Raw genomic sequence first — 12,606 nt, 5'->3', positions numbered from 1 at the left:
ACAGAAGCTATGCCTCAAAGAATTACCAAATTCTCTCAAGGAGACAAAGAACATGTAGACCAGAAGGATCTACTTGATGTAGCCTACTGATATGGAAGGTATTGGAGAAGATTGATTAAAGATGGTTAAAGAAATGAAGCTGCTATGGAGCCTAAGGTTAAGTCCTCACAGTATTAAATACATACTGAATACTAACATAAAAGATAGGAGACAAAATGGTAGGAAATAAACAGTTTTCTCAGTGGAGGAAGTTTGCTAGGAGATTCCCGCAAGGACTTAATTTACAGACTGTTATTCAAACTATAGAGGATCAGAATAATGGGATGAACAGCAAGGTGTCAGAATCTGCTGACAATGCTCGGTTACCTGGCACAGTAAAGAGAGCTTGTCATAAAGCACACTTGAAGTATCTTGTAGCATTGAGTGATTACAACATCAAAATTATTTTTGGTAAATGGAATGTGGTATGTGTGAGAAAACATAATCCCATCCATGCATATTTTAGAAATAAAATTATATTCAGTAGAGATCTTAAATTACAGTACCTACAAACCCCATCAGCTCAGTACACCACAGCAGCCAAAAATATGAATTATTAGGCAAGGAACAGATAACAACACAGAAATTATCACTACATCAGTGTATGAACCAGAACGTTTACATCTTGAATTCTGTAGGTCTGGTGTTCCTATTTCAAAAAGACCATACAAAAGAGCAATCAGGATAATCAATGGTACAGAACAGATCCCATACAAGGGAATAATGAATAAACTAGGACTCTAAAGAAAGGAGAATGAAATAATGGGGAAGAACATGGGCGATACTTATAAAACCATGAATAGGATGGAGAAAGTGAAGAAGAAATGACCAAGTCACCGTCACTTCCAATCAAAAAAAATTAAAAATAATCAGGTATCAACTAAATATAGTATGTTCAAAACCAAACAAAAGGTATTTCATAAGAAGCTTCTAATGCACCTGAAACTCACTGCCACAAATGACTCAATATTAAAAGCAAACTTTGTGCAAAGTAAAAATTTGTGGGACAAAAATTAACCGAGGGCTATTAAATAGAAGGATACTGTATCTGCCTTGGGTTATGCCTGAACCACAAGTTACGGGAGAACACATCACTAAATACTTTCTCTAATCTTATACTCCTTCCTAGGTAAAGGCTACTGTCAGGCAAGATACTGGACAGACAGACCACTGGCCTGAACATCAACTTTTGTTCTTAGGTCCTTAAAATATGCCACTAAAAAGAAAATGACTGGAGTTAAAAATCGACATGAGTGCCATTTTCTGTTTGTGTGTGTACACAGTTGAAAAAAACTACAAAAAGGCATGATGTTATTTAAAAAAAAAAAAAAAAAAAAAAGGCGCAGGGGGAGAAGGTAGGACCAGTCTTGTAATTTAGCATTAGAAAATAAGTCAAATTAGTACTTCAGTACTAATATTATCCTACTCTTCTCTAGGACATTATCAATCATGACATCAATCCCAGCTGAATTAGCAACACTTCTTTTTCTTTTGCTCCAACATTACATTCATTACTGGCAATGCCCTACTTTGGAAGACAGATCTAAAGAGATCTACTTTTAAAATCCCTCCAGCTAGCTGGTTCCCTATTCAGCACACAGCACTGTCATTTTCAAACCACTTCACCTTCCATACTCACCCTACTATTTATGCCCCAATTACCACTCTCTTACCTTAACTAATAATTTTCACTTGGGATAATAAATACATAAATAAAACTCATATTGATTAGATACCCTATATTTTCTTCATCTAGATAGCAATTACAGTACTAACTGAAAAATGAATTATCAGTATCAAACAAAAATCTCCATAGAATTAGCCCTCAGATAGATTCCAAAACTTTTTTTTTTTTTAATTTGTCAGCTTCTACACTGATTTTTCAGTCCTGCTGAAAGGAATTTAGACTTATTAAGAATAAATACAAAGTCTCATTCTATTCTGATAAAGTGAATTGACTTCAGTAAACCTCAGTAACTTTATTATCCTGCAAATCTCAGGATACAAAAAAAATCCCTGCCAGAACTTATGAATGCCTTTCAGTATAAAACATTTTACTTCTTACCCAAGACATGCAGTAAAAAAGTCTGACATGTTCATGTAAGACAAATGTCATAAGACCTGCAGCAACAAAGCAGCAGCAATGCACATATGTACTGATCTACATGCAACATCTCTCGTCACAGATGTATTATTTGCCTGGCATCTGGAGAAATCAATCTTCCTGATGCTTGCGCAACACTATTGGAATGTTGGAAATACACGTTAATCTTTCAGCTTGATTAACTTCCACTCAGAACCATTTCACATATACTGTGAAAACTGTGACAGAGCTGTATTTTTGACATAGGAGAATTAAAAAAATATATTTAAGCAATTTGGAAGTTTAAATGTGTGTTTTGTAAATATAAATAAAATAAAGAGTCAAAAAGGACTACACTATTCTACCTTGCTAACTCAGAAGATCACATGCACATGCTGTATCGAAACATATTAAAGCTGTAAACATTTACTTGAACACAAAGCCATTGTGAACTTCTTAATACATATACCTCTAAATTCTGACATTCCTGAGCCGAGTTAGTAGGTAGACCAATCCATTTGATTTCCTTCTTCTCCTTAGAGATAATGTTCATGGCCATAAGGACATTTAAGGCATCATAGACACGTCGTCTAATATTCTTCTGGTCATAAGCCTGCTGTAGACATAGTGCATTAATCAAAAACATTCCTGTGACAAAAATATTTGAGAATACATATATTACAGTAAACGGGTAAACTCAGGTAATGTCTGAACTGTTTCATTTAGCAGTAGGAAAAGAAATACAAAAGGCTCAAAAGAAATTTCTCTTCCCCCATTCAGTTCACATGTAATTGACCTCCCATATACTTACTGATTCATTTGGTGAAATGTGATTATCAGTGGTACTGAATTCTGCAACCAACTCGTCTGCCACCTCATTGTATGAGGTGGTTCCTTTTCTTTGTACCTTCTCACAAACCTTCATAGAGAAATGACGTAAACCCTTGCCATTCTTCTCTCCTTTTTTGTTCCGCTTCCTAAATATACGTATAATATATATTTTAAGAAGATTTGAACTCTGGAATATTTAATGTCTCTTTTTCAAATACAGGCACACTGCTGTAAAAAAACAAGCCTTCCCTTTTATTCTGCTTCTCACCCCTTCCCAACATTTTTTCCTGTAATTTTTTTTCCCCCTACAATTTACAATAATTAACAATTCCAATATCTTGATGCTGAAACACAGTACAAATTCATTCTTTTGGCAACTCCACTAGCTCCAGTAGCAGATAAGTTAACAACAGGGATATTCCTTGAAGAAGTCAATAACGAAAACCTTCCAATCTTCAAGACAAGAAGGGATTGGGGGATAAATGCTAAAATATGAAAAGCGAATTACAGGAGATAACTTTGTCCTTTGGGGTTTTTTTTGTTTGGTTTTTTTTTGTTGTTGTTTTTTGTTTTTTAATTTCAATAGCCCATCTAGTTTGACCACAAAAAATTAGACTGATTGAGCATTTTCCATGTAATTCCAATAATGACTGAACAGATGAAGTCTGATATTGGTTGAACTCCCTAAACGTTACACTATTACTGAATCACAGATTTGAAGTTATACAGTATATGAAGTTGCTATGAAAACTTCAATGTTACAAGACACAAGAAACAAAACAGTTTTCTGCGTATTTTTTAAAGTTCCTTGTAACTTGAGGAAAAATGTAAGTACCAACAAAATAAGTATCAGCAATGGAACCTCTCAAATCTCTACAGCTCCTTTCACTCTATAATCCCGAAGTGGAAATCTATTTATGTGTAACAAGACACTGATGATAAATTTAGTCTTAAAGCAAATACATTTAACAAGAGACCCTTAAAAACAAGCTTGCATGATAAAAGACACCAAAAGAATGCATTCATTCTATCTAATACTTTTTCCCAATAAAGGACTATATTCTTCTTTCAAATGATACTTCAGGATACACTTGTTCAATCTGAAATGTCCTGTATTTTTTTGAAAATACACCAGCAAAACAGAAATGCCAAATTAAAAACTGAATCAAGTCAGATGAATTCCTGTGTCCTTTTAGGAGCTAAGTTCTCTAAATGTAAGTAAAGTGAGAATATCTGTCAGAGTTTACAGAAAGCATTCTACTTCCTTTTACAACAAATGAGGGGGGTATTTGTTCTTGTGTGACTGTTCCCAATTTTAATACAATAAACTTTAATGACGAAGTACTCTTGATGGAAAGGTAAACAGGCTTTCTCCCGCACTGCTAGCCTGAAGAGTACACATACATTTAGAACAAAAGTTCCAAACAATTCATTAATCCTCTGCAACTTTTATTTTGCTCACCCAGCAGACCACGGCGAAGAATCTGCAGTCTGGTTCTGTGATACAAAATGTGTGTTGGGTGTATGTGGACTTCCTACCAGGATAGTATTTGGCGCTGAAGGTCTCTGAGGTGTACCAATAACCTACAATAAAGATAAAATAATTTGGAAAACAATCGTAAGTATTCCAAGATATTCATACACTGCACGATTCAAATGATGCATTATTCAAACAACACTAATAGTTTTTGTCTACCTACTTCTATTAGGCACATTGAATCTACACACACAAGCACAAAAACCTTCAGACTACAGATTATATAGTTAGAGCACTCCCTAAGTAATGAACATTTATGTTTTATCCTTAAATGAGCATTTCATCTTTGCTGGATTTCTTAACACTGTTCAACACTAACTCAGACAAGATCAACATACACACATCTTCTCCCCTCCAAAAGAAAAAGGGAAAAAATGAGGGGAAAAAACCCCACCCTACCAGGCTATGTATAAAGAAGTTGCAGTAAAATTACAGTGAAAATATGAACATATGAAACAAGAAAATCTGAAAATCAATAAAAGCAGAAAGAAAATGCAAGCATGTTAGAGGTGAAGAAGAGTAAGGGCCAACTTTTTTTATCACTGCAGTGAGTGAGACCAGTTTAGGTAAAACCATTCCATTCTGAACATGTTACAAGCACACACTCAGCTGATCACAGTCTTCCAGCTTACAGGTAAGTAGTCCTGAAGATGTGCTAATTTAATCACGAGTAATACATACATTTGCACACAGAGCCATGCTCTCCTTATCCATGAAACTAGCTGAAGCAGAACTCCCGCTTTTGCAGATGACGTTTTTTATCTCTGAAATGTTATAAATATAACTTTCTAGAGAATACATATTTAGGAAAACAAAATGTACAGATTTCTGTTTTGTAGAAAGATATGCTGACTTTTGGGGGGGTATATTTACCTCCCAGTGAAAACAGCAGGTTGCATCCCTGACATCAGGTAAGCAAAACAGACATCAAATGAGCCTGAACTCATCACCACCCACAACCTCACTATATTTTCCTGCAGCCACGTTCTGCCTCACCAACAAAATTTTAAGTTTCTTCCTCAGGCTAGCTTCAATAGTTTAGCCTCAAAAAGAGTAAAATAGAAAAACTGAAAACCCAAATTGAAACATTTTATGCTTGAAAGTTAAAATGAACCAAAATTTGAATAACCTTTAAAAGCAGAATGCAAAAGGTAGTCTAGTGACTATTAGATATTTGTGATTTCAGCTACCTGGAAGGACAAACAGCTGCAATTTTTCCAAAATACTGTCTGTCTATATTATGCCACCTCTCCGAGTAGTTAACATACAAGTTTGTTATACCCACTTCTGACAGCTGGAAAATCGTAGGTCCTCCTCCCCTTTCCAGTAGCTTTGTTCCATACTTAAAATGTTTCTAATTCTTAGGGAAAGTCAGCTAATCTCCTCTATCACTTTTCATAACCAAAACTCCTGACTGTGGGAAACTGAGTGAGGGTGGGGGATGCTGAGCAGGCACAAGACACATGTGAACCAGCTCACTTTCTCCCCATGAAAAAAACACTTATCAGTTCTGCTACCGACTGATCTGGTCGGTGGGCTAAAATTAGATGGTCCCCCGCTATTCCTTAGCTTCTTAATTCCACAAGCAGCCCCACCATCACCCTGGTGCCACATCTAGAATTTGTATGACTGTGCAGTAAGATGAGAGCCAAGCCAATAGAGGGGAGGGGGTGGAATTACAGCTGGGAGAAAAACAAACTGTTTGGCAGCAGCAAACCCTGGACATCTACTGCGCTCAGTAATGTCTGAAATAACAGTACAAAGGAATAAATGGAAGTGTGTACAAGTTCACAGGCTCATTTCTAGAGTGGAAAACTGAAGTCTGTTTAATAAATTCAAAACCTGCTCTGCATTCCCATTCTAACTCACAAAAGTCTGCAAACCAGCCAGAATTATTTGCTTTAATGTATCACTATTAGGGAAGACCCTACAGTCTAGAGTTTCAGAATCTTCTAAAGAATTACTTTTACTCACAAGCTCATGAACAACCATGACTCTGAATGAAAAGAGTTAAGTAGTATCAAGTCACTGGGAACATCCTAAAATGAAAGCTTACAGATAGAATTAGAGAGGATGGTTTTAGGGACAACAGAGGGACTGGGGGGAGGAAGCAAAAGTAGAAAAAGAAGTGCCTGCTGTTTCTCTTATATTTCCTGATTTCAAAAGAGAACAAGATTACAGTTTAGCTCCTTGATAATGAATAAGATCAGGACAATGGGGAAAACAGCAAGACAGCCCACACACTCTACTTCACTGTACTCAACAGAAAAACTTCTATGGGGACAGTATTAAAAAAAAAGAAATCAGACTACCTGAACAAAGAACACAAGCTTGGAAAATCAAGTACTTAAGTATTAAAAACCTGTGTTTACTACTCAAAGGTCAGAAAGTTCAGCGGGGTCACAAGCCAACACCTCAACTCTGCTTCCCAAGAACATTTTGCACATTGACAGAAAATTTATTTCCTCTTCATTTTCAGGGTTCTAGAGGTATTTTTTTTAATAGTTCTTGTTATCCCCTTCAGAACTGTAAAGTCAACAGAAATTTACCCAGAATTTCTCTCTCTATATATACACAAAACAAAACCTCCATCTCTTCTTTAATGACATACAGCTAAGCATCTAATTTTGTACTGATAACAGCCAATACAAATATGCTGATATGGGCCTCTTCTTTCACAAAAAAAAAAATTAATGCTAATACTTTCAGAGTAAGACTTAAAGTGCTGAAAAAATTATGATTGCAAATGTAGACTTCCGACAGTAATGATACTAACAAAATCACCATAAAGAGTAGCTTTAGTTCAGAATCATATTTTTTTTAACAGTGATCCCATGTAAAATTAATCATAGATAATACGGATGAGGATTTTTCAATTTAAACTTGTGATGGAAGACACACAAATTTATTTTATATGTATATAAACATTGTTGTAAACATTACTTTACTTGTTGTCGAAACTTTAAAAAAGCATCAGATGATTTGTAATTTCATTATTATCCCCTCTTTGGGCACTTTAAGGAAATGTTTTCTAAGTTACCTGAAAGAACATTTCATTTTCAACATTAAACTCAAGTATGTACACAGTCTCACAATAATGCCTAGAAGGGACACCATCTGTGTCATTATGGCCTATGATCTATACTTAAAACATTCTCCTCCTACTGCTGGTTACTGATTTTAAATGAAAAGAATGCCTAACTACTCTGCATTTCCTTGGTTGGAAATTTATTGATATAACACCTCCTATTGAAGGAGCAATTTCATTCAGTTGAATTCATTTCGCTACACTCTACCTTCCAAGTGGTTGCTGGAAGCAGTTAATTCACTGCCACTGCCAGAAATACAGCAGAGTGAATGATCTGCACTACATCTGTACAGTTCAAGTGGTACAGTTTATAGATTCAAGCAGCCTCAATTATAAAACACCTCTTAGATCTTAGAGTTGGGAAAGGCAGGTGGGGAACTGCTTTCTGTCAAGAAGAAACCCAAATATAAGACATTCCATTTCAGATGTTTACATGTTACAGTTGCTTTCCATAAGATGAATTGAGATCAACTCTTTTCAGATCACCAAATTTTAATTTTGATCACTATAAAAGTGACTTCTCATAACCTATGCATTATCTATTACAGTATTAGATTCTTTGAAACCTCTAATTTCATGTACCTCACACGAAGCTCACAATATGTATTTAAGCAAAAGAGTATCTAAATTAAGCATTAAGAAATGTAGCTCTGTTTTCAATTTTGTTCCACTAACTTCAACCTCAATAAAAACGTGCTGATGGACTTCGTTTATATTTCCCTATGGCAGATTTCAAAGCAGAATCTGAAAGACCCCCCTGGTTTTAAGTAGCAAGACTGGCAAAAGATAAAGCTACCAGAATATTCAGGTATCTGCATGTTGATTTGAGAGTCATCTTTGCATTTCTTTATGCAAAGGAACATTTGCTTTAACCTAAGTCTATTAAAATTACAAACAAGCTTTATCTGCCCATGACAAGTGATTCCAACTACCAAGCTACAAGTGAGATTTACAGTATGTGTAAGTAACAGTATAAGCAATAAAAAGAATGCAGTCTCCTTACCACTTGTTGTGCAATGTTGACATTAGACTGTCCGAATGTTTTTGGCAGGAGCTGTTTTCCAAGCGTATTTACTGTAGAAGGATGAACAGCCAATAGAGAAACAACACCTAAAACAAATGCAAATACATAGCTTCAGGTCAGCCACATTGTATTGTTTTAGCAATTCCAGTTTCATCTATACTACCAATGCGTATTAATAGAAACTTTCTCCTACATAACCTGTAAGGTTACGTAGTATGATCTAGTATGAACATGTTTTAATTCTTGTATTCCAATTTTTCTCTCAAAGCAGAGTAATAGAGGTAACTGGTATCTGACAGAAAGCATAATCGCCTCCTCTTCTACTCCTATCCTTTGTGGCTACTGAAATCTTTTCCCGCACCACCTGAAAAACATGCCCAACACCCCAGCATATGACATACCCTTCTGATGCATGCTGGTCTACAAGAAGTAAGATTGGGCTAGCACTGGCCTTTCCAAGAGAATATTCCCAACTTTCCTCTAAGTGTCCCCGCCCAGCTGAAGGCAGGGAATCGAAGAACAAAAGCCTTCAAGAATCCAATATTTGAGCAACACAGTAGACCAACCCTGCAAGGAAAGCTGCTCTCTCCCTGTTCATAAGCCATCCACAATCAGCATTGATAGGTAGGTCTTAAGCCATGATAGGTAACTCTTAAGCCATGTTAAGCAAAAACTCAACTACAAAAATAGCAAGCCAGGTATCCTCTAGCAATGTGATGCTCCATGCCACAGTGTAAAAAAGACCCACAAAACAAAACAAACAAAATAGAAGCAACAAAGACTGACTACAGAAAAAGAATAAAGGGACAAACAAGTCTTAAAATACTGGAGACGTTTATTTTGCAGAACCATCTGTCATTTGGTTGTCAGATGAGAGGTTTAGCAGTTCTTTCCCTCAGATCACTTTTAAAGGGGCCAATGGGGCCAGAAGGACTTGGCACAACTCCCACTCCTCTTCCTTTTATCCATTATCCAATACAGAAGCAATAAGCAAGCATTTTTACAATGGCTGTATCAGGAAGGGCCCTAATGAGCCTTAATGATGCCTACCATCCCTCTTATGCATTCAGGTAGTCTACAGAAAGTTAAGGAGAAGTCAAATCTTGTTTAAGCCCTTGTTTTCCAAAAGGCTTGTATTTCCCAGCTGCTATTACTACACCATGTCGAACTGATAGCTTCATGCAAGAACCTATTCTCAGTCCCCCAAACCTGACTAAGATGCAGCAGCCTGACATTCTTCCATTATTCACCAACTTTCCAGTGCTCTTTCAGAAAGTCAGCAGCTATTCTAGTTTGTAACCGACGACTGTTATGCCTTCCTGTCCCTTCAAGTACACCCATCACTATCGTGGCTGTTTTGTGTTTGTTCTTCCTCTCTGCAGAATGCAGTAAAGCAATATAAACTACTCTGGTTATTAGTGCTTGTGTATCTTCTCAGCTTCCTGGAGGTCAGCATGTCTTTTTTTAACCTCTTCCTCATTGCTTTAAATACAACAAAGCAATCTGAAGATCGCATTTCGAGTTGAGTAAAGTAAGAGTTGTAACTGCTTTCCAAAATTAAGATGCCTCATGTATTTGATCACCTTTCCTTACTTTTGATGGTTCTTGTTGCACATATACTTTCTAGTTCTCCTACCCTTTTATTTTTATTTTTGCAGAGGACAGGGCTGGACACATTATTCATGACAAAGGAATGCCATATGTTATTGTATAACTCCACAGCACATTTTCTATTTTATTCCCTGTTTCTTTCCAAATAAGTCTCAAAATTCGATGTTCTTGTTCCCTACCAAACACCGATACCACATTTTCATAATATAACCTACCAGGACTTCAAGATCTTTCTTGAGTGCTAATAGCTCATTTGGAGTACTCATTGTATCTAGTTTGGTTTTCACCAATTATTAACCCATGCAGGGACCGTCCCATTCTATGACACCTTAGTTTCTTTAACAGGCTTATTAAGGACCTTGATAATCAAGGGGGTTTTGTTGTTATTTTTAAGAAATCCAAGGACATCACACTGATTAGATAAGCCTTATCCACATGGTTGTTGACTCTTTTTAAGTATGACTTTGAAAAGACTAACTTCCCTTTTCCCCTCCCTCTAGAAAAGCCTTGTTAACTCCTGCCCATTATCATATTTGTCCATATGTCTACTTCTCTGTTATGCGCTCGACTGATTTGCCCAACAGAAGTCTGACTTATTCATCTGCAGTTATCTGAGCCCTTCAGAAATTGGTGCAGGATATGTGGCTTTCTATCCTTCTGGTACTATATGAATTACATATATACTGAGTTAGCAGGACAGAAGTACCATTGTTAATGTCCTTTAAGAATATGCAGGTAGATAATTCTCTGGCCATGATGATTTCTAACTATTCCTGTTATCAGTTTTTTCCTAAGACAACAACTTCTAGCAAAACTTCAGTAAGACAACTTCATAAAGAACAGTGTTGCCATGAGACTCTCCCTCATCATCTTGATCATCTGTCTACTCTTCAGATGTACTCAGAGACTTCATTCTTCTGGTATGTTTAAAAATAAAGTAATCCTTTATGCTTTCATGTTGTTTCTTAAAGAAACTTTTACGCAGTCAATAAAGACAAATGCAAAAATCTTGTATTTGTGACAGTGTAAGTCCACGCAACAGCAGAGGTCGAGTGGTTAGGAAGCAGATGTGCAGAAAAGGACCTGGGGGCCTGGGTGGACAATAAGCTGAATGTGACCCAGAAGTACACCCCTATGGTAATGAAGACTTAACCGCATCCTGGGCTGCATTTGGAAGAGTACAGCAATAAGTGATTATTCCCTTTTACTCCAGCACTCTTTAAGCCGTACCTGGATTACTCTGTTCAGTTTTGGGGCCCACAGTGCAAGAAAGGCATTAACAAAGAGGAGAGGGTCCAGCAGAAAGACACTAACATGGCTAGGGTACTGGAGTATACGATATACAAGGAGAAGCTGAGGGAGCTTGGTACGTGCAGCCTGTGGAAGAGAAGATTAAGGTGGAGCAAGGGGTGTTATTTGTGGGAATCTGATCATTGCCTTCAACAATTAAAAGGAGAGTTACAGAGATGACAGCGGACAGAGCAAAAGGAAAGAGGGAACAGTCACAAGTTGCTGCACAGCTAATTCCAACCAGACACGAGGAAAAAAAATCACAATGAGAAAGGTAAAGCACAGCAACAGGTTGCTTAGGAGGTTCCCTGCAGATATACTGAAAAATTCAACTTCTGAAGGCTCTGCGCTTCAAAGCTGGCCCTGGTTTGATTGTAAGGTTAGATTAGATGACCTCCAGCCTCCTTATTATTCATTTAATTCTATTAACACAAATGGCTATCTTGCAACTAAAACATCTGCATAAAGGGAAGAGTACCCACTATGCTTCTTTAAAGTTTTTAATTACATTAACATTTCATGTGGTGCTGTGCCAGAGTTAATTGATGCAACTGAACCAACCTGGCTCTATACAGAAACAGCAAGGTAACGTCTGTCTCTACGGCACGAACTGATTGGCAAGGAAACACAAATGTAACTGGAAGAACAGTAAGACACACTTCACAGTTCGAAGCAAAGTCAAAGTCAACCTATAAAAGATAATCAGACTAAATAGGAAAGAGCATAACTGCTCAACAATAGGAAGAAAAAAATTGAGTGTTTTGTTTTTTTTTAAAAAGGGGACCTTCAATTTGTCTCTGCCCCAGAGCATCCAACTATTTTCTCATTTACCTGATGTGCAAACATTTTTCTCATATCCACCTGCATTTTCATCAAAGGCTCATAATGCTCTGGTTTCATAGAGGGTTTGTGTGTATGGTTTGTTTGGTTGGTTGTTAAGTATACAAGCAGAAATAATTTTATTAACTTAGCTTTGCGAGTGACTGACAGCTCAGTTTCTCAAAGGAATTTTACTAATCATTTGTTAATTACTGTTACTCTTACAGCAATTACCACAATCCAAATAATCCTGTACTTTGTGGCCAACATACGGTGTGCATAAC

The 12,606-nt window shown here is 36.8% G+C and overlaps 1 protein-coding gene across 4 annotated transcripts in view; it reads right to left on the bottom strand.

The window, feature by feature from the left end:
- Positions 1 to 12,606, bottom strand: part of TFDP1 (transcription factor Dp-1) — a 47,368-nt gene that overhangs the window by 8,680 nt on the left and 26,082 nt on the right. For 3 of the 4 annotated variants that reach the window (XM_075057189.1, XM_075057188.1, XM_075057190.1), the window contains exons 4-7: positions 8,582 to 8,688; positions 4,416 to 4,537; positions 2,934 to 3,099; positions 2,592 to 2,738 (exon numbers count right to left, since the gene is read on the bottom strand). In XM_075057189.1, coding sequence (XP_074913290.1) covers positions 2,592 to 2,738; positions 2,934 to 3,099; positions 4,416 to 4,537; positions 8,582 to 8,688 — 542 coding nt within the window. The remainder of the gene's footprint in view (positions 1 to 2,591; positions 2,739 to 2,933; positions 3,100 to 4,415; positions 4,538 to 8,581; positions 8,689 to 12,606) is intronic. The other variant, XM_075057191.1, reaches the window with a different exon arrangement.

This window comes from Buteo buteo, chromosome 25 (genome assembly GCF_964188355.1).
Source record: "Buteo buteo chromosome 25, bButBut1.hap1.1, whole genome shotgun sequence".
NCBI lineage: Eukaryota > Metazoa > Chordata > Aves > Accipitriformes > Accipitridae > Buteo > Buteo buteo.
The sequence above is the reverse complement of the archived record's forward strand: the minus strand, read 5'-3'. Positions and strand labels throughout refer to the sequence as shown.